The following is a 21938-nucleotide window of genomic DNA, read 5'->3' as shown; positions in this document are numbered from 1 at the left end:
GTACGTATTATAAATCAAGATCTATAGTATTTCTGAGATTCCAAAAGAAAGTAAAGCTGAAGCAGTCTGTAGGTGACTGGTGGAAGACACAGTAGGGGAAGGATAGACAGGAACCAAGACATTCTGAACATACAGGAAGTTGAGTTTCTGTAAGAGGAGCTACTGATCCAGTCTTTGAAGTAGGCAAAGAGGATATTTCTAACATCAACAACAGCATGAATCCATAGTAGAATATGGAACAGCACTATCTCTTAGGAAACTGCTATCATACAGAGGCAGCATAAACAAGAGTCCTTAGCGAGAGATGAACCTGGAGGTGTTGGGAGAGGCAGCTCATAAGAACATCTGAGATATTGCTGAGGACAAAGTCAAATTTACATTTTTACATAAAATACAAGTGTGACTGAATTACACAGAATTGATGCTAGGTACTAAACAAGCAGCTTTGGGGTTATTAAAAATTGCAATACTATGATCTAGATGAGAAACTAATATTTTAATTAAAAATAATATCAGATAGGAGGGACATATTTTATCAATGATTCACTAATAATAGACTGGAATGAATTTGAACAATAAGTTCTAAAAAAAAGTCATTCTAGAATACAATCAAGACTTATCTTGTTCTAGTTATTGGCAATTTTGCTTCTGAAACAACTGAAAACTATGGATGTTAACCAAGGTCTAGCACCTAGCAGCTAATAGGAATGAGATTAAGGAGTAGAACATACAGCTTTAGAGTAAAAGTCTACAGCACAGAAACCTTCCCAGGTAGGGAGCTAAATATGATTTTATATAAAAGATTAACTGATGATCAGAGAAGCAAGTAGAAAGCAAAGAGGAAATGGTGTTAAGGAAACCATAAAGCGAAATAACTTGAAGAAAGATTTGGGCCCTCCAAATTAAATGCCTTCAAAGAGACCAGGAAACATGAGGAGCACCTTTCTCTCTTGAGAGCAAACTGAGTTGATTGGAAGCAGTACCTGAAAGCTGAAGCAGTGCTGTTGTGAGTTCTAAATGCTGAACAGATATTTGCAGTCTCAGGGGAACCAGGATTTTAATTAAGGTGAACTGTCAGTGACATCACACTGTCAAAGTGTAACACAAAATTTCCAATTCTTAGCAATTCAGACTTGTTAGTCTCCAAAATTAAGCAGCCAAATTCTAACTTTTGTTGGACAGCAGAAAAAACAAATGTCCTATAGATCAAGTTTGGAGGTGCTGACTAGGTAAATTTCAGAATGGAAAACAGAGATCAGACTGTCTTGATGTTCGCACTACAGCTATGCATGGACCTGGTTTTGGAAAGAGCAGTGATATGTTTAAAATCTTGTCTGCAAAAGATAATGCTGTAGTAATAGAAAAGTTATTGTGAGAGGAGTTCTGATAGAATTCCATCTCAAATTGTACAATAAATTACTGGAAATAGAGGAAGACTCTATGCTTTCATTGCAATGCTAAAGGACTGTGACAACTGTCGTGATAAGCTTTCTCTATGTGCCAGTTATTACACTTAGCAGTTTTTTATATTTTCACATGAATTAATGCATTAATGAGTTCAATGAAGACTGGACAGTTTATACTTCCATTCTGAGGTAAAAGTGGCCAATAGGGTTTAAATAACTTGCAAAACATTGTTTGTGTAGAAGTAACAGAAAATCTAACTCAAAGTCTAAAGTAGCATTATAAAAGTGGTTTCTGGTCTCAAATTATAGAAAGTGTTGATGGTTGAGCTTCAGGCAGCATTAGTTAAAAAAAAAAAAAACTTGATTCGCATTCTTGTAATTCTAGGGTTATGTTCTCTTCTGTCTGACTTTTTCCATTCAAGTTCTTCCCAAGGTTTTCTAAAAGACTGTATCAATTTCAGACATCCACACACCTATTTCTAGAGAAAAAATAAAGAGAACATTTTCTAGAAAGTCCCAGCACCTATCTCTTTGAGTTTTGTTGGCTTGAAATGAGTCACATATGCAATCCTGAAATAATCATTGTTAAAATTTTTTAAAAAATTATGTAGTTTAAACTTGAGCCTCTTGATTCCACAGAATTCTACTTTTGTATGCATGGAAGAGTGGGTGATAGAAATAGTGCTAGTGTATGGACAGTTTAGGGACTGCTTCTCTCTCTCTCTCTCTCTCTCTCTCTCTCTCTCTCTCTCTCTCTCTCTCTCTCTCTCGTATTTTATTGTATTTTCACTGGATATGATGGCACATGCCTGTAATCACAGCGATTCCGGGAACAGGCTGGAGGACTGCAAGTTGGAGTTCAGCTGTACTTTACTGAGACACTGTCCCAAAATTAAAAATAAATAAATAAAAATAAAGGAATGTAGCTCAGTGGTAGAGCACTTGCTTGACATGTGTGAGGTCTTAGATTTAATCTCTAGTACTACACATGCACTGAAGTTACATTATCATTATAATAACCTTCATAAGATCATATTTCCATTTAATTAAAGTACTTCTGAATTCAAGTATATATAGTGAGCCAATTTTATTATAGTCTACTTTTTTTTGTATTTTATTATATTTAAAAAATACGTCCCAAAGTCACTTTGTCTAATACATAGAAAATAAAATTCAGATGAGAATTTAATATTAAGGGAAGGGAAGAGCTCATTACTCATGTTAGTGTTAAACTTTGTTAGCCTATAGGTGATGAAAAAAAGAAAGAAAGAAATTTCTGTGTATTTATTTTATTTTACATATATTTAAATAGCATATACTACATACACTTTTCTAGATAATAAAATTCTTGGTTTTTCAATTTTATATATTTTTCTTTTCAAATGTTAGCTGAATAAGTGTCAGAATGTATATCATTTCATACATCCTATTATATGTCTAGAACATTTACAATGTTCTAATACAATGTATATAAGGCAAAAGTAAAAAAAAAAATATGATGAACCTCATGATAAATCTAATCTTTGCCCAAGCATTTGAGATGCTTTTTACTTCATAGTGGTGAAGATGCAAATGGATTTAGGCAGTCTCAGAATGATAAAAAGCAAAGGATGTATTTGATGAATAGAATACTCCGATACATTGGGAATATTTTAAAGAAAAATTCTATAGAAACTGTATGTTAGATTTAATACACTTAAATTGTCTATGTACTTCTAGCAAGTTTATGTACTTATTTACTAAGTACCCAAAACGCAAGTAATATAGTATGCAGAATATAAAATTTTCATGCTAAAAGTGGCATTGGCAGAATATATGTTTATGCAATATGCTTTCTTGTATGTTGAAAGTGATATCTGTAGATACAATAGAATGTATGTTGATTGAAAGGATAAATTCATGCACCAACAAATTAATGACTACTTCAGTTGAAGTTGTGAATTAATATGACTGCAATCTACCATTGTCTTGCTACAGTCATCTGTGGTAGTATCAAAGAGAGTGATATTAGTATTGACCTTCAATTCCTGTGTTATGAAATGCAGACAGTAGAGATACTATAATTACTTTCAGACACTGATGATATCACTCTTAACTTAATCAAATAAATAAAGCATAATTATCACAAGACATATGCAAGCAGAAGCAAGGCCTATGTGGTTCCATTGTGAAAGAAAGTGATTAGTCTTTTCTGTGTTCCAGAACCCATATACACTGATAGAAATTATGAAGAAGAGACAATAAAGACAACTTAATCTCACCAAGGACAAAGCATAATATTTTAAACTATGTATGTAATGTACATGCACACACATATATGTTAACATATATACATAAAAAGTTCTAATTAGTACAACCTAATTTCATGAACCCTGTCGTGGTGGCTCACACGTAATTCTAGCAACCTGAGAGACTGGGGCAGGAGGATCACAAGTTTGAGGCCAATCTTGGCAACTTTTCAAGACTCTGCATCAAAATTTAAAAAGGAAGGGTGTATTTCAGTGATAAAGTATCCCTTGATTAAACCCCTAGTAATGCTAAAGGGAAAAACAAACAAACAAATAAAGGTTTTCCACAAAAATCATGAACCAAGATAAAATAAAAAACAAAAGGTAAAAAAATAAATAAAAATAAGCTAGAAAATATATGACCAATTTGCCAATTAATATATAACATAATGTGTAAAGGACAGATGGTTAAGAATATGATACCAATTTATATTTGTGTGTGTGTGTGTGTGTGTGTGTGTATCTAATGCACACACAAAATGGAAATAACAATAAACATAAGGTGATGAACTACCAAAGTGCACTCAAAACTGCATATGAGAACTGATGAGAAAGCTAGAAATCATACATTGGTCAAAATGTAAATTAGTATAGTTCTTTGTAGAACAACTTGACAATGGATATTGACATGTTTGAATTCAAATGCCTTTAGACTGAGCTGTGCCAATGGATACGAATTTTCCAATTGCAGAATTATTTGTGTTAGAGACAATAAACAGAAACTTCTTTTTTTTTTAAAGAGAGAGTGAGAGAGGAGAGAGAGAGAGAGAGAGAGAGAGAGAGAGAGAGAGAGAGAGAGAGAATTTTTTTTTAATATTTATTTTTTTTTAGTTCTCGGCAGACACAACATCTTTCTTGGTATGTGGTGCTGAGGATCGAACCCGGGCCGCACACATGCCAGGCGAGCGCGCTACCGCTTGAGCCACATCCCCAGCCCCAGAAACTTCTAAAATGAGTACTCACTAAGTAAATATTAGTTAAAAATCAGAAGAATTTTTGTGCTTTTGTAGGATGTCTACTCAAGATTTGAGTGAGCAAAGTAATGTTCGAGAATGTGTGCATAATTCTATATTTTATATAAAAGAAAGCTGAAACAGGGAAAATTGGGTAATTAGGCGGTACAATCAGTTATAATGAGACAAAGACAATGACTTGTTGGAGAAGTAGGATAGGCCTAACAATGGCTTTGGAAAGCCATGCACATTCATTTTCTCTACTATCCCTTCTGTGTCATTTGTTATCCCCAGTGAGTGTGGCTCAGTGCTCCCTGGATTCCTCAGCACATTTAATGTGACTTAGCCCTAGAATTTGTCTCTCCATGGAATAAACTTTCTTCAAAAATCCTCATGGAAGCAGAGAGCAGAATGGTGGTTCCCAAGAGCTGGGAAGAGGGGGATTGTGGAGATCTTGGTCAAAATCTCAGGGTAGATATGTTCAGGAGATGTACTGTGCAACACAGTGACTGTAATTAATAACAATGTACAGGTGGATTTACATACAATGAAAGTATTGCAATTTGAAAATAATTTAATTATTGAATAATTTACTCAACATACGAAAATCACAGTTGAGTCTAAACCTGCTTTCAACATGTGAAGAACCATTATATTAGGTTAGAGTTGGGTGAAATCAACATGAACTTATTTTATAAGAAAGTGCTGAATATTTTATTTAATTCATTATATACCTATCTCCAAAAAAGTGCATTGGTTGTTTAACCTCATGGTCATATGGCTGCCTGTGGCAGCTGTTGCCTGCTGTTGATGCTTCTGAGAATACTAAGGGGGTATCCTATCTACTGTGTATCACTAGCTCAGGTAAAGAGTGTATTTCACAATTTGAAGTATGGTTTTTACTGACTATAAAATGAATGTATGCACAAATTTCATATCATTTTGAAACTAAAAAAAAGTCTTAAGTTGAATTGTTACTAAGTCAGAAACTATCTTTATTATATACTTGAAAATCACTAATAAAATTAGTACAAATTTTAAGGTTTTTTTAACCCAAAGATTGATAAGTATGTCAAGTAATGCATATAAAAAGTAACTCAATTTAGCTACTCCTTAGTGCATGCAAATATTTTAAACATCACGCTGTATACAATAAGTATATAGAATTTTTTTGTTAATGAAATGAACTAGGACTGGGACTGTGGCTCAGCAGTAGAGCTCTCGCCTAGCACGGGCGGGACCCGGGTTTGATACTCTGCACCACATAAAAATACAGGCATTTTGTTGTGTCCATCTACAAGAAAGATTCGATTCTCTCTCTCTCTCTCTCTCTCTCTCTCTCTCTCTCTCTCTCTCTCTCTCTCTCTCTCTCCCTCCCTCCCTCCCTCCTTCTCTCCCTCCTTTCTTAAAAAAAAAGAAATGAACTAGCAAAAAGTACAAAAATTTTACCTCATTTTATTCATTTGTCCATATAAATTATTTTTCTCAAATATTTTTCCTGATCACTATAGAAAACAGTCCTCAACTTTATTCTGAATTGTAATCCACCCCTAAATTTATGTGTCCAATACCAAACTATTTATGTGTATTTCAAGACCCAGCATTTCAAGAGTTCTTAAGCATAAATGAAGTCATAAGGGTGGGGCCCTAAACTGAAGATCTGGTCACCTTATATGAAGATGAAGAGATGGCAGAGCTCTCCCAGTTCACATGAGCACAAAGGAAGACCATGTGGACAGAGTGAGAAAGTGGCCATCTGGAAGGGAAGAAGAAAAGTCTTACCAGGAAAAAAAAATCACAAGTTTGGTCTTAGACTTCTTCCCTCCAGAAATGTGAGAACATTGGTTTCTGTTGTTTAAGTCACCCCAGCCTTTAGTATTTTGTTGTTGTTGTAGTTTATCATAGTCTTATTAATGCCACATCCAAATTGGATCTCAAATGAATTCTAAATATGATCATTTAGATGTTAGGGAACACTTACTTAATTCAGTTTCTCTCAATTGGGTTCCCCGATGCATTTTCTTTCTTCATTATTGTATAATACAACTCTATGTTCAATTTTTCTGTTGCTCTTAGTTTTATATGTATGTGTTAGGGTTGGCTTTAACTCTTACTAAAAATACACTATTAAATTTGTAATGATTAGGGCAGTGTAAAGTGAACTTGAAGTGATTTGATACTCTGCCTCAAACATTTTGCACACTATCTGCAACCATTTATAAAGTAATGATTTCTCTGTGAACTACATTCTCTCTGCACTGCAGTTAGAATGTTATATTATTGTACTTGAATTTGAGGCATAGGAAATAAATTCCAGGCTGTTGTCAACATGGAAGACCCCTCCATTTTCAGTGCAAATCATTGATTAGTATATTATTTCCCTATTGCACACTAAATGCCTTCACCTCAAATCCACAATATTTTTCTACTTCCTGGGCATTTAGTATTTAATAGTGTTAAGAACAACTGGTGTTCGAGTTTAGCACTGAAGAAGGTAGTCTTGCTTAGAAGCATAAATATTCCTTAAATTTAACTGAGAATTATTTTTTAAAATTTTTTTATAGTTTTAGATGAACAGAATGCCTTTATTTTATTTTATTTTTGGGGGGCGCTAATGATCGAACTCAGTGCCTCACACACTCTAGGCAAGCACTCTGCCACTGAGCTACAGTCCTAGCCCTCTAACTGAGAATTCTAAACAACATGAAACATGAAACAACATGAAAGTTTCGGTTTTTGTGTTAGTATAAAGAAAGGCATGGGAGAGTTGACATAGCAAGCCAGGACTCACCTATTCTGAAATTGAATATACAGCTCTTTTTAATAATGTGAAGTAGAGAAACATGTATTCTTGCTATCATGTGACTAATAGGATTGAATGGAAAATCTCTGCTACTTCTATGTATTAATGAAGTACTCTCACTCTTTTAAGTGACAAACTTTATAAATGATTCACACAAGATTTTAATATTAGATTTCAAGAAAAAAATTTCTTCAACATGTTTACTAGAAGTTCATATTAACATTAAAAACAGACAAGTAAAAGGGAAGACAAAATTATATTTGTATTCCTCTTTGATATTGCATGTGGTATAGGTTTGGCAAACTTTTATTAAATTTATTACTACATATATCTATTTTGTTAAATATTTTTATTTGCTACTTATTGAAAAAATGTTTTAAGTTCAAATTTACATATACAGTAGAACAATTCACACCTTTCAAACTGCAATTTCATATTTAGAATTGGGGTAATATTTAAAATTGATAGGCTTTTCTATAAAACACATGTATGGTAAAGAAATATAGGTAATTAATCTGAGGGTAAAAATCACTGTTGAGGAGAGGAAAATTTATTCTTGATAAAATGTTCATATCTATAGCATTGAACAAAAGTTTTGATGACTCCCTAAGACAGGAACATAGTGATTCACAGAAGCGAACACTAATCAATAATGAAATTTCTTGTGTGTGTGTGTGTGTGTGTGTGTGTGTGTGTGTAATCATGGTTTCATTATGATTAGTGGTATGATTAATGCAACTATTGATGGAATGGAAATGTTGGTGCTGGTGATAGAAAATACTACTCATCACTCTTAACTACTTAGCAGTATTTTCCTCCTTTCCTTCTAGAAGTTTCTTGCCCTGGGAAAGGCTGCTATAACATGTTTTTCATTTGTTGATAGAATATAACAAAGCATATTAAGCAAAAGCATTTGATATTGAATATCTACAAAAAGTTGTCATTTACTTTATAATTTTTATTTATTTGTTTATTATTGATTTATTGTTTTGTGGTACAATACCCTCAGCTCTTCTATTTTGTATTTTGAGACACAGTATTGCTAAGAGGCAAAGATTGGTCTTGAACTTGGAATCCTCCTGCCTTAGCTTCTTACTGAGCTAGGATTTGAAGTACACTCCACTGAGCCCAGGGAAAGTTAGCATTTCTTACTCTAATCTCTAATACTTTACTTTTTAAAAAAGTAAAGATAAAGACTGGATTCATTCCTTTACACTTTATAAGACTTAGTTTATTCAAATTTCAAATTGGTACCAACTTGAGAGAAAAGGCTAAATAAATAACTGAATGGAAAGGGCCAACTGTGCTTTCCCCAAACACAGCAACTACTCTGAATGCCTCCAAGGGATAGAGTGCACCCTAATACTTAGGATACACACATACACACACACACACAAAATATATATATACACATCCCTGCTTAGCATATACATATGTGTGTGTGTGCATGCTTAGCAGAGATTTCTAATTAAAAGCAAAATATAATTTTTTAAAAGTTATGTATGATATCTTTGAATTTTGTTTTTACTCATTTAAGAATAACAATGTCGAAGAAGACATTGGGAAGCGGTACTTAAAAAGTTCTTGAAGACTGATTTATGAATGTTCTTAAGTAGATAAGAGAAAAATACAGAAAAAATTCTCTCCAACTCCAACTTCCCTTTAGTACTTAAATAATATTCTCAATTTCAAAAAAAAAAAAAAAGGAGTAAAGCTACAGATAATTTGGACTGTCTTCAGTGTTTTTCAATGCCAATGAACCCTCAGTTTAATTTAGTCTTGAGACCAAGAGGTGTTCTGTAGCTATTTGACACTGCAATTAAATATGGTTTTTCAATTTTTCAAGTATTCTTTTCTAATTAAAGGCTTCCTAATGCGTGTATGCAGTTGCTGATTTGTAACTTGAAATTGCAAATCACTTAACCTCTAAAGTTCAGTAAGCCTCTAAACCTTTTAGCTTAGCTATTGATATTCTAATCATGAAATTAAAGCATCCACAGTAAGCAGATGAGCTAATGTAAGTGGTGTCCATGTTTTCTTTAGTGTAGAAATCAATAATACTATCTTGACAACTTTCAGTTCAGTGATCTATCTACTGGAAATGGACTTGCTTTTAAAATAGATGTCTAAAATATGTGTTATTTGAAGTAACAGCTCTATGATTCCACATTGTTAAATTTATTTTAACTGCTATGTGAAAATATAGCAATTATATATATTAATGATATATTGTGTTATCCTTTGACACATGTACAAATTGTGAAATGTTTAAATCAAATTAATGAATCTCCTTAAATATTTATCATTTATTTATGATGAAAAACTTAAAAAATACTTTTTTCTTGCTTTTAGATGATACGTTATTGTTATCTATAGTCCCCTAGATGCAGTACCACACCAGAGCATCTTGCTCCTCCTCTTGTTACTCAGAATATTCATCAACATTTCCCCTATTCTCCACCACTCTGACTTCCCCAGCCTTTGTGAACCACCATATCACTCTCCATCTTTATAATATCAAATGTTTGGATTCCATACATAGGTGAGATCATGCAATACTTGTCTTTCTGTGCCTGGCTTATTTCATTTAACATACTGATCTGATCTATAGTTCCATCCATGTTGCCACAAGGGACAAGGTTTAGTTTCTAGGGCAGATTATTATCCTCTTTGTAACATTATTTTTTTTAATCTCCTCATCATTTGAGCAACACTTCCATTGTTTCCATTTCTTGGCTATTGTGAATAGTGCCACAATGAGCAGAGGAATGCAGATGGCCTTCCACATTCTTATTTCATTTTCCTTAGATATATTTCTCTTGGAACCACTGATTCAAAAAGTAGTTTTGTTATAAAGTTTTTGAGGAACTTTCACACTAATTTCACAAATGGATGTACTAATATGCATTCTATCCAGCATTGAGCAAGAGTTCTGTTTTTTTCCCCATCTTCACCAGCTCTTGTTAGCCTCTAAGTCTTCTTGACACTAGCCATTTGTAATAGGGTGATGTGATATATCTCACTGTGGTTCTGATGTGTCATTGTATGATGTTTTGATGGTAACAGTTAAATTTTCTTCAGTGGCATAATATCTCAAGACATGAGAAATGCCAAATTCCAAAGGAAAATAGAGTGCAGCAAATTATAGAAATGGCTTTCAACTCTGTACAGGAAGAAAGCTAGAATCACACTGTCTTATTTTCCAGGTGCATATGTGCTCCAGGTCAAGGCCACGGATGCAGATGACCCAACCTATGGAAACAGTGCCAGAGTTGTTTACAGCATTCTTCAGGGACAACCTTATTTCTCTATTGATCCCAAGACAGGTAAATTTTTTATTAGAGAAAACATAATCACCACTCCTTCAAATATTTAAACTTTAATTAATTCTTGGCATGGAAATCACCTATTCTAATACAGCAAAAAAGATTCTGTGAGCTTCATACTGAGCAAAGAAAATAGCATCTCACCTATCTGCTATAGATAGTGACTTGTGTAAATCTAAACATTTTCACATATACTTACAACTTCTCTGATTGTCTTATTTTAAATTTTCAAAAGTCTGTTTTTTAATTCATCTGGCTAAATAATTTTTCATTCCAGGTTTCTTGGCTGAATTAAATTATATTCCATTTTTAGGCTTATCATTGCATGGAGAAATCCTAGATCATCTTTGCTGTCTGTATAAGTGTCATAAGTGGCTGGCTAAAGCCAAGAGAGACACATTTGTAATAAAGCAAAGGAGAGCATGACAGACATGAAGACCATTGATTCTGTAGTCTGTGTCTTCAAAGCCATCATACTTCTAAAAAAAAAAAAAAAGAAAACTAACCTAAATTGCAGATTTAAAGGCCAAATATAATATGGATAATGTAGAAAGGGCAGGAACATATACACATGAAAGATCTTATATCCCTCCCCATTTTTTTTGTGGTGCAGGGGATTAAACCCAAGATCTCATGCATGCTAGGCAAGTAATCTACCACTGAAGAAACCCTCAGTCCCTATTTTCCCTTATATATGACGGGAGATCTCTCTTCTTCTAAGCAGTCTGTTTTTGAACTCTAAATACATTGTTATGGAGATTCATCCACTCTAACCAGTGAATGAAGAAGGTATTCTATGTCACATCATAGTTAAAGCAGAAACTCCAGGTGATAGCCATTCTATCCCCTCTTATATAGTGCAATTAAATATGTTGCAAAATAAATTGGGCACCATTAATTATGTTAGCTGAAGATAATGGGAATTGTCAACATATACTAAAATAAACTATCTTTAAAATTTGCAGATCAATTACTGTTGATGAAAAATATTATATTTATAAATTTTAAGACACATTATGTCTATGTATATATATTTGTATATAATTATTGATATAATCCAAATATATTTCCTAAGAGAGGTATGTTCTAAAATCTGGTATGCCAATGAGATATTTTATTAATAAATTAGCCATCTACTAATGTTGCCTAGAAACAAAGCATATTGTTTTTCTACTAAATTGGAAACACATGCAGGACCTACAGAACTTCCTGTCAATGCCCACTTCTTTCCCTTGTGATGAGGTCAATGGGGAAACAGAAGTTTTGAAGTTGAGAGTAAGATAGTGAATTTCTTCTTTGCCTAGCTCCAAAAAAAAAGAGTTGAATAAAGAGAACACAACTTTCTTTTAAGAATTTTTTTGAGAAGTGTTATAGTTTGGATATGAGGTATTGCTACAAAACTCCTCTGTTAATGCAGCAATGTTCAGAGGTACAGTAATTGGATTGGGAGATCTGAAACCTACTAAGTTCATCTTAGTTTAAAAGGACTAGATGGTATCTGTAAGCTGGTTGGGCATGGCTGGAGGAGACAAATGACTAGGAATGTGCACTGCAAGGATACATCTTCCTTTCCCCACCTCCTGCCTCCTTAGTGCAAGGAGAAGAGCAGGATTCTTTTACCATACCCTTCCCCCATGATATGCTGCCTCACCTTGGGCCCATAGCAAGGAATTGGCCATCTATGGACTGAGACCTCTGAAACTGTGAACCTCAAATAAATTTTCCTTTCTTTAAGGTGTTCTTGTTGAGTATTTGGGGGACAGAGATAAAAGGCTAACTAAAACAAGAAGCAATTATAAGGGGAAGAGAATCCAGAAGGTGAAAACCTCCTCAGGTTTAGACAGAGTATTGTAGATTAAAAGTCAGACCATGAAATGCTCCCAGTGAGTGTGTGATGGGGAAGTAACTTTTAGAAGGTATTTTACAGTAAATATGGCAGTGAATATAGGAAGATATATGTCAATATCATTATTAAACAAGATTTTTGATTACCGTTAACTATGGGAAATTATTTGTTTTAGAAGAACAGGGAAAATTGAAGAAGAAAAAAGTTGAGGATGTTGTTCAATGAAGTTTATGTTGACACAAAGTTTCCAAGATATTACAGAGTTTTGGAAAATGGGCAGAATATATAAAGGATTGATGAAGGGACATCATCTAAAATGTATCCTTTCATTAGATTGGGTCATTAGTTTTTCTTCATATATACATATATATGTGATTTTCTTAGTTGTAGGTGGACAAAATACCTATATTTAATTATTTTTTTAATATGGTGATAAGGCTCAAATCCAGTGCCTCACATGTACTAGGTGAGTACTCTACCACTGAGCTACAACCCCAGCCCCTGGGCTATTTTTTTCTTAAAGAGTTTTAAATCGTATCCAAATTTACTTTTATGGATAATCTGATAAGAAATGAAAATATGAATTACTTCAGTCTCTGAGGAGCACTCCTGAGAGACAAAAGAAAGAAAAAACAGTATATAGCAACTTGTGAAGAAAGAGGGTCAGTATTAGAATACTCTCATGGTTTTGCAATTATGTACTCTATAGACTGCATGTGTTTATATACTAAGCAGGGTGGCCAATGGAAGATGAATGACTTCATGCTGTTAAGAAAAAATGTAGGTGATGTGGATATAATTAAAACCTAACTGAAAATAAGAAAAAAAGATATACAGAGATACACTAAATACTTGTGTTAAGAATATACTGGCTATAGTCAAATTAATACCATACAGATATCAAGTATGTGAGTCAAGACAAATGCTCTCCTTTTGAGTCTACTTGGGCAGTATTAAATTTAAATAAATTCTAATTCATTTCAAAAGTATAACACTACACCATAATATATGAATACACATTATGACTTTATAATTTCATGTTTATATTTTTGTATAATGCTTATTATTTAGAACTAAATGTGAAACAATTCTGGCATAAAGTACATAATAGATTTTTGAAGCATTGATTTTCACTGGAGACAGAAGTCTTCGTAGTAGCCATGCCTCAGACCACTAGACAGGAAAAGAGTGGATGATGAGACACTTCATTAAGAGAATAAAAACTAGTTCTTCATGCACAAAAACCATTAAGAAGACTTTTTGTCAAATTTATCACCTTGTGGTAGATAAGAATAAATCAAAAATCAAGGATAATTGCAATTTCTCAGAAATACTCTCCATTTGTTCCAGCCATATAGCTTCTTTTTATGATTCCTCTTGCTGTTATTAAATAAAATGCATGAAAAGCCAATATTATCTAAAATTTTCCACATTTGAGTGTAGAGAACAGTTTAAAACAATTCTTAAAGGAAGAGTCTCATCAAAACTTCTGGTGAATAAATACTTAGGAAGAGATAAATATTTCTATATTTTATTTATTAGATATGAGAAAATAAAATAGATATTTGTACTGATATTTCACTTTAATAAGCCTTCCTAACATTTCTGAGTAGATATGGCAAGATTTTTTTCTACATATAAATACATGGCATTAATATAAATTAGTTCGTTGAATGAAATAAATCAAGAAAGGGTATTTTTTTAAAGTTATTTATTTGATATTTTTTTGTCTTAACCAAGAAATACTTTGCTATAGGTATGTTCATATATATGCCTTAAGTTACAAATAAATAATATTCATAAAAATCCAAATGTACCTCATTGTTATACAAAATTACATATAAGAGGTTGTGAGGGGAATGGGAAAATAAACAAGGAGAGAAATGAATTACAGTAGATGGGGTAGAGAGAGAAGATGGGAGGGGAGGGGAGGGTGGATAGTAGAGGATAGGAAAGGTAGCAGAATACAACAATTACTAATAGGGCATTATGTAAAAATGAGGATGTGTAACCAATGTGATTCTGCAATCTGTATTTGGGTTAAAAATGGGAGTTCATAACCCACTTGAATCTAATGTATGAAATATGATATATCAAGAGCTTTGTAATGTTTTGAACAACCAATAAAAAAAGAAAAAATTTCCAAATGTAAGTGCATCTATAAAACATGCATTATTTTATTATATTTAATGTTTATAAGACATTGAATTATTTATTATATCATATAATGATATATTATTATATCATAAGCTTGTATCAGCTTATTATATAAATTATAATGCTTAATTATACTTAATGTTTAAAGAACAATGAAAAGCCTTTATAAGTTATAAAATATTTTTTAAAAAGCAAAGTAATATAATATTTTATCTAGTGCAAGGCATCAGAATACTGCTGAACATAGTAACCTTAATAATAGAGATATTCAATTTAGAACAAAAAATATTACTCTTAATAACTGAATCTAATGCATTAATTAACGTTTAACATTTTTTAATGCATTTAGTTTTTTTCCAAATGATTCCAAATAACTAGTCTGCATTAATTAACTAGTGATTTCCACATTGTATATCTACATTGTGTATCATATGGTGATGACATTTTGTACTTTTCTAAAATATCTGAGCCCTACTTGAGGAAGCTTATTGATATCAATTTCAGTATATTTGTTATTCCATAAACTTTAATTTTGTCTGTATACAGGATATAAAAAAATCAACATTTTAACTTTTTAAATGCAAATTTTAACAGTATTATGTCCATTTGCATTGTTATGCAACCAACAATGGACAGATATATTGTATAAATAACAAGGTATAGATATAGATATAAAACTAGTATTCTATATCCAGAAATTTTTGGCCAACTTATTTACATTAAATTTGAAACATGTGTCCTTTCTAAATTTTTTTAGAATTTGTGTATGTATACATCATTTATATAATTTGTACCAAACAGTTAAGGGAAAATGCAGTTGCATGAGCTACTTTCTTGGTTTTTTTGTCTGTTCTGATATTCCAGGCTGTGTGAACCTCCTTAGTTCATTGACCTTACCAAGATTTTTGCTCTTGAGTCTATCATCGTTAATTCAGATAAAATAATCTTCAAGTCTATATCCTATGTGTTCTTATGTTTTGACTAAAATTTATTTATTTTTTTTTAGGTTTTAAAGTGTGTTGGTATTCTAAAGCTCATACTAGTATTGCAGCATGGACCATACCATATGTTTTGAGCCAATACTTTATAAGACCATGCAAATTCTTATGATGTCTTGTGTCTTGAAAATTATTTTCATATTGATTCAGAATATAATTTTGTAGAACACAAATTTCTAATATCTCCATCCTTCAAGCCATCCCTTCAATATATGTTGGCCAGAATGAATGAATTGCCAGGAAACATTAAAACAAGGACTCGTTATGGACACACTAAAGGCAAGAAAATCAATAGATGCAGTACATATTAAGAAGAAAAATGTGTCAAGGAAACACACCATTATTAAGATAAAAAGCACACATTTTTAGCTATTCTGCAATGTTTTGCATATGTGTAGCAATATTAGCTGGACGTGAATACATCATAGAAAAAGATCCCCTTGTATTGGGCATTACCCCTCTTTAAGAGAAGTGTACTTGAGTTCCACTAGCCTTGTTTTAGAAATCATAAGATGCAAACATGAGCAGAAAGATCTAAAATGTTTGCCCTTGAAAAGACAATCCTCCAGAGAGATGTAAAATATGTCAGTAGGAATTAGTTTCATTCTGTGTTGCTTTCGAGGAGAAGCTCTCTCAATGGCTCTCTCATCTAAATACACTGTTTGTGTGTGTAAAAAGGGGATGTGTCATAATCTTATGAGCTTGACATCACTGGATTTGTTATCATAGATCAATACCATGACTGGTACTGTATTTAATTAATATGCACATTTATTTATAACCTATGGTCTGGCAGGTTCTTGGCCACTTGTGATACTGAGATGAATCAAGTAGATTCCCATCTACTGGGTGGAGCCCATCAAGTCCTCAGAAGGTTATATTTGAATTTTGTAAGACACAATTTTCTATGATGGATAATGCTACTAGTGGACACTACAGATATAGACTCATTAGAGAGGTAAAACTTCTTGAGGAAAATCTCCTGGGGAAAATGACTCCTAAGTTATTATAGCCTATTATAGTGGGAGTTCCCTGTTAAAAATAACTTGTTAATTAATTCTTCTTGTCATCTAAATACATTGTTGACAACATTTATATATATATATATATATATATATATATATATATATAAACTCCATGTATGCAGTGATGGACACAGAATTTTTACTAATGTCTGTAATGGCTTGGATATGAGGTGTCTCCTGAAAATTCTTGTTTATGCAGGAATATTTAGAGGTAAAATTATTTGGCCATGAGATCTATAAACTTATCAGTCCATCCTAGTTTAAATCACTGGGTAATAACTACAGGTGGGTGGGATGTGGCTGGAGGAGATAGATCACTAAAGGATGTGGCCTGAAAGTGTATATTCCCTATAGCCCTTTCCCTGCCACATGCTTTCTCTTTCTCTACTTTCTCACCCAGCCACAGGGGAGAAGCTTTCCTTCACTGAACATCTTCCTCCATAATGTGTTGCCTCATCTTAGGCCCAGGGCAATGGAGTCAGTCTATGATGGACTAGACCTCAGAAATTGTGAGCCCCAAATAAACAGTTCTTCCTCTTAGTTGTTTTGTTGGAAATTTCTGTCAGAGAGATAAAATCAAAACAATATGGTTTAAAAATGCATTATTTTTGGCCAATTAAGTCTAAAAGGAAATGAAACTCAGTAACTTTTCAAATCAACTGATAACAAAAACCAGATCTCTTATTTAGTTTTTTAAATTACTTAGCTGTGAAATTGAAAATGGAAATATATATTATGCCTGCTAAAGTTCTTAGTTCTTACACTATTATTATTGTTCCTATCCTGCCATCTATCTTTAACAGGCTTATGTATAAAATATATTTTCTACTGCTTTCTCCACATTATTACTTGTGTAAAGGTTAATTATTACTTGGTCAATCCTGGAGCCCATGATTTACTTAAAGAGATCACTCTCTGGTCAAAAATAATATTTATTCAAGATGTTTCTCATGATACAGCAATTATAATACAAGCTAGGTCCAAACTAAATCCTTCATCTCATTCAAAATTATATCAGAAATTCTTTTCTGCAAATAGTGACCAGAATTTTTAAAAACACATTAAATAATAATCTCTCTTGAAAAAAAATGTATATGTGCTTTTTTCCCATATGGTAAATTAACTATTACTTTATTAAAATCTACTTTTTAAAATATTATTTATTAAATGTCTACTGTATGCTTAACATTATTCTAGGTAAGTATTCTCCAAAAATACAGAGAAAAAAGCTTGCTTTCAGCAACTGATATTTTGTTTGGAGACCACAAACCAAAGAGAATAACTAAGAAAAATAAACAGGGTTTTGAATAGCAATAAGAACTAAAGAGAAAATGACAAAGGTCATGAAATGCTGAGGAGTAGCATCTCTCATAGAATAATGACCCAACCTGAGTATGAAAGGTTGCTAATTGCTGGAACGTGCACATGTGTTATACTATATGCAAAGAAGAGCTAAGTAGCAGGTATAATTTATCCAGCAGATAATCTGCTATGGAGATGGGGATCATCCTGTTTCCTTTCAGTGGACCCAAGGAATCCCAAGGGTCTTTATTAGTGAATCAGAGGAGTCAAAAAAGAATTGAAGATGCTGCCTCTGCTGCTGCCTCAGAAGATGGTGAATGGGGATGAGGATACAGGCAGTTAGGCATCCTCCAGAAGATGAAAATGTTTAGAAAGGAGCACAGCCCTGCTGACAGCTGGACTTGAGGCTAACAAGACCCTCTAGAATTGATATGGTATCAAACCATTATATTTATGGTAATTGGTGACAGAAGCAATAGGAAATAAATTTAGCATAAGAGTTTGGATCAAAAGGTTTTAAAAGATAACTTTAAGAAAAAATCTGAAGGAATTTGAGAAAATTTTCATGAACCTACTATGGGATAAGGTTTACAGGAGGCAAGTAGAGAAGGTAGAGACCTGCAGTGAGTCAGGAAGGGTGTTAAGGGGAGACAATCAGAGTGCTCAGTGGGAAGGTGGGGATTTTGTGAAAACTTTACTTTGAGAGTCCTGCAGTTTCTAAAGACTTCAGAGAGAAGATCACTGGAAACTCACCATTATAGTTGCTCTATTGAGAACACATTGGTGGCCTTCGGTACTTCTTGGGGCTAGATTACTCAGTGAATGGAGAATGAAGTGATTCATTTGTTGTTGATCTCCCAAACCCAAACTATGATGCTATCCTAAATCTCGAGGATGAGGAGGGAAGAAAATAACCTAATTCCTTTCTGTCTTTGAAAATATTTTCTTCTTCCATGACATGATTAAGATTGATTAAAATATAGCATAGACATTTCTCTCTTGGATTTAGCTTTACCGTGAGATGGAGATGAATTGGGAAGAATGTAAAAAGCTTTTGCAATGAACCTTATTCTATGTATTTATTTGATATTTATTGCAAAATAAATAGGTACGGGAAAAAAAGACCATAGTGAATTGCTAAATCAGGGCATTGATATGGGGGGTATTGAGTATCTTCCCTGAATAAAGGGAAAGAAAAAAACATGCTTGTATTTTCTCATTTGCAGGCAACAAAACAAAAAAGAAAGTGGTTTCAAAATAATGAGTATCGAGCACACTAAAAAAATTGCATATTATTTTACCTCTATTACATGGAGTTGAATAATTTTACCTTTATTACATATAGAAAAAATAGAGAGAGTTGTATTAATAAAGGTGAAACAAGAAAATAGATATACATTCATAAAAATTATTAAGAATCTTTTCAGTCTTCTGGTAGCCTTCTGTCTATTGAGGGAAGATAAGAAAAAAAAAAGAGCAAGGGTGTACCATGAATAACGGGCATCTGTGCCTGAATCCTGTTAGATATAGTCACATATGAGTCAGAGATGGAGCTGGCCATTGAGGCAGAAATGACTTCTTAGGAAAAACACACTAACATAGGAACAAGAAAGATGAGCAGCCCACCATCTGTGGAAGAGAGACAATAAGAGTGAGATGCCTGGAAAAGTACAGGGGCACAGGTAGCCTGTCAAGGCTGGGATAGCAGAGGTGGAGTGCTCCAAGGCGTGAAGCTCAAAGGCCACCCTCTCGGAATCCGTGACTAGTGGTGGTGCCTGACTGCAGTGAAGGCATTTCTCCTGGGAGTTTCTCTATCCCAGCTCTGTTTATAGGGAATATAACAATTCTGTAATTTGCATTGCTCAAGTGATTCCAGACCATCTTGCCCTTTCTTTAAATGACCATCATTTTGAATATATGTGTAATATCATGATGGGTCCAAGACTAAAAGTTAGGTTATCAATGCTACTATACCATGGTCACCCACAAATTAGATATGTCAGCCTCCCCCAGATTGACACAGTCACTACACTGCTGAAAATGAAAGACAGCAGGATGAGTCTATCAATCTGTCTCAGATAATAATAATAACTGTAATGGTAACAACAACAACAATAACAAATCTATATTAAATCCAGCAGCATCTGTAAAAACTTGGGGATTGTGCAGAATAGTCCCCCCAAATTGTGTTTTTATTCTGGACTGTCACCAAATAGATGTCAGAAGACTTTTTGTGATACTCAAAAGTGATCACATAATTTTCAAGATGCTTTCTCAAAAGGCTTATTCGTCTTTGAATCACACAGTTGTCTGCCTGTTCTGCTCCTCTGCAGTCTTGTTTCATGCCATGTTCTCTCATCTGATGGGCCTGAGCCCTCTTCCACGGGGCTCTGAAGTAAGGACGCTCTGCTGTCTCCTCTCCTTAGAATGCCCCACTCTGTTTTTTTCCAGGTCTGCCTCCTCTTCTCTGAGATTTCACCTCCACAGGCTTTCCTCAGAGGAGATGATTCTGACACCCCCACGTCCAAGGCACTTGCTCTTATAGTCTACACAACACTCATCACCAAGTGAAATTGGCTAAATCACTGTGTACTTCCTTGTGATCTGTTTTTTACTCCCACAAACACAAACCCATTAAATATGAATTTTGAAAGGAACTATACAGAGAGTGTATGAATTATCATCCCATATGTCTCATATGGCAATATGGACAGTTTGAGATTAGTTTAATTAAACTACAACTGGCTAAAGCACATGCAGACTTTAGAGAATCACTAAGGCATAAATAGTCCCTGGAGAAGGAATAACAAGAGGGTGATGTTAGCTCACTAAGACTGAAGGAGAGAGAGGGTCTAGGGACACAGGCATTATCTAGTGAGGGCCCCTGGGATAGAAGGAATGGGATGTGGGCTACTATGGGAACAAAAGCCCAGGCCGATTTCTGTTTTACTTGACAATACACTGCCAATAGACCTAAGGCTTCCTGGAGCCAAGGACAAAGTCTAGAAAAGCATTAAAGTAGATCTGTGGGGAGTGGGGGGTGGGCAGCAATTGTGTGTGTCTATTATATTCTCAATTCTTTTTTTTTAATTTTTTTAAATTTTTTTCATTAGTTACACATGACAGTACAATGATCTTGACAATTCATACATTTGAATCAAATGGGGTATAATTTCTCATTTTTCTGATTGTACAGGTTGCAGAATCACATTGGTCATGCAGTCACCTATATACATACATCAATAACAATGTCTATTTTATTCTGCTGCCCTTCCTACCCCCCTTCCCCTCCCCACTCCCCTCCCATCACATCTCTCTGCCCAGTCTAATGTGACACACTTCTTCTTTTTTTTTTTTTCCTCACAACATTATATGTGTATTCTGTATAACGATGAGGGTCTCCTTCCATCTTTGGTGCAATTCCCCTTCTCCTTCCTTTTCCCACCCATCTCTCTTCCCTGTTTAAAGACCTAAAAAGAGCATACTATAGGGACACAGCCACATCAATGTTTATAGCAGCACAATTCACAATAGCTAGACCGTGGAACCAACCTAGATGCCCTTCAATAGATGAATGGATTAAAAAAAAAACCGTGGCATTTGTACACAATGGAATATTACTCAGCACTAAAAAATAACAAGATCATGGCATTTGCAGGGAAATGGATGGCATTAGAGAAGATTATGCTAAGTGAAGTTAGCCAATCCCTAAAAAACAAATGCCAAATGTCTTCTCTGATGTAAGGGGGGTGACTCAAAATGGGATAGGGAGGAAGAGCAGGAGAAGAAGATTATACCCGAAATTCTAATAACAAAAGGTGAATGAAATGTTTA

General features: G+C 33.8%; 1 protein-coding gene across 4 annotated transcripts in view; it reads left to right on the top strand.

Moving 5' to 3' along the window:
* Positions 1 to 21938, top strand: part of Cdh12 (cadherin 12) — a 939290-nt gene that overhangs the window by 835304 nt on the left and 82048 nt on the right. For all 4 annotated transcript variants that reach the window (XM_078016895.1, XM_078016900.1, XM_021720037.3 and 1 more), the window contains exon 6: positions 10657 to 10776. In XM_078016895.1, coding sequence (XP_077873021.1) covers positions 10657 to 10776 — 120 coding nt within the window. The remainder of the gene's footprint in view (positions 1 to 10656; positions 10777 to 21938) is intronic.

Source organism: Ictidomys tridecemlineatus, chromosome 1 (genome assembly GCF_052094955.1).
Source record: "Ictidomys tridecemlineatus isolate mIctTri1 chromosome 1, mIctTri1.hap1, whole genome shotgun sequence".
Classification (NCBI taxonomy): Eukaryota; Metazoa; Chordata; class Mammalia; order Rodentia; family Sciuridae; genus Ictidomys; species Ictidomys tridecemlineatus.
This window is presented reverse-complemented; position numbering and strand designations above follow the sequence as displayed.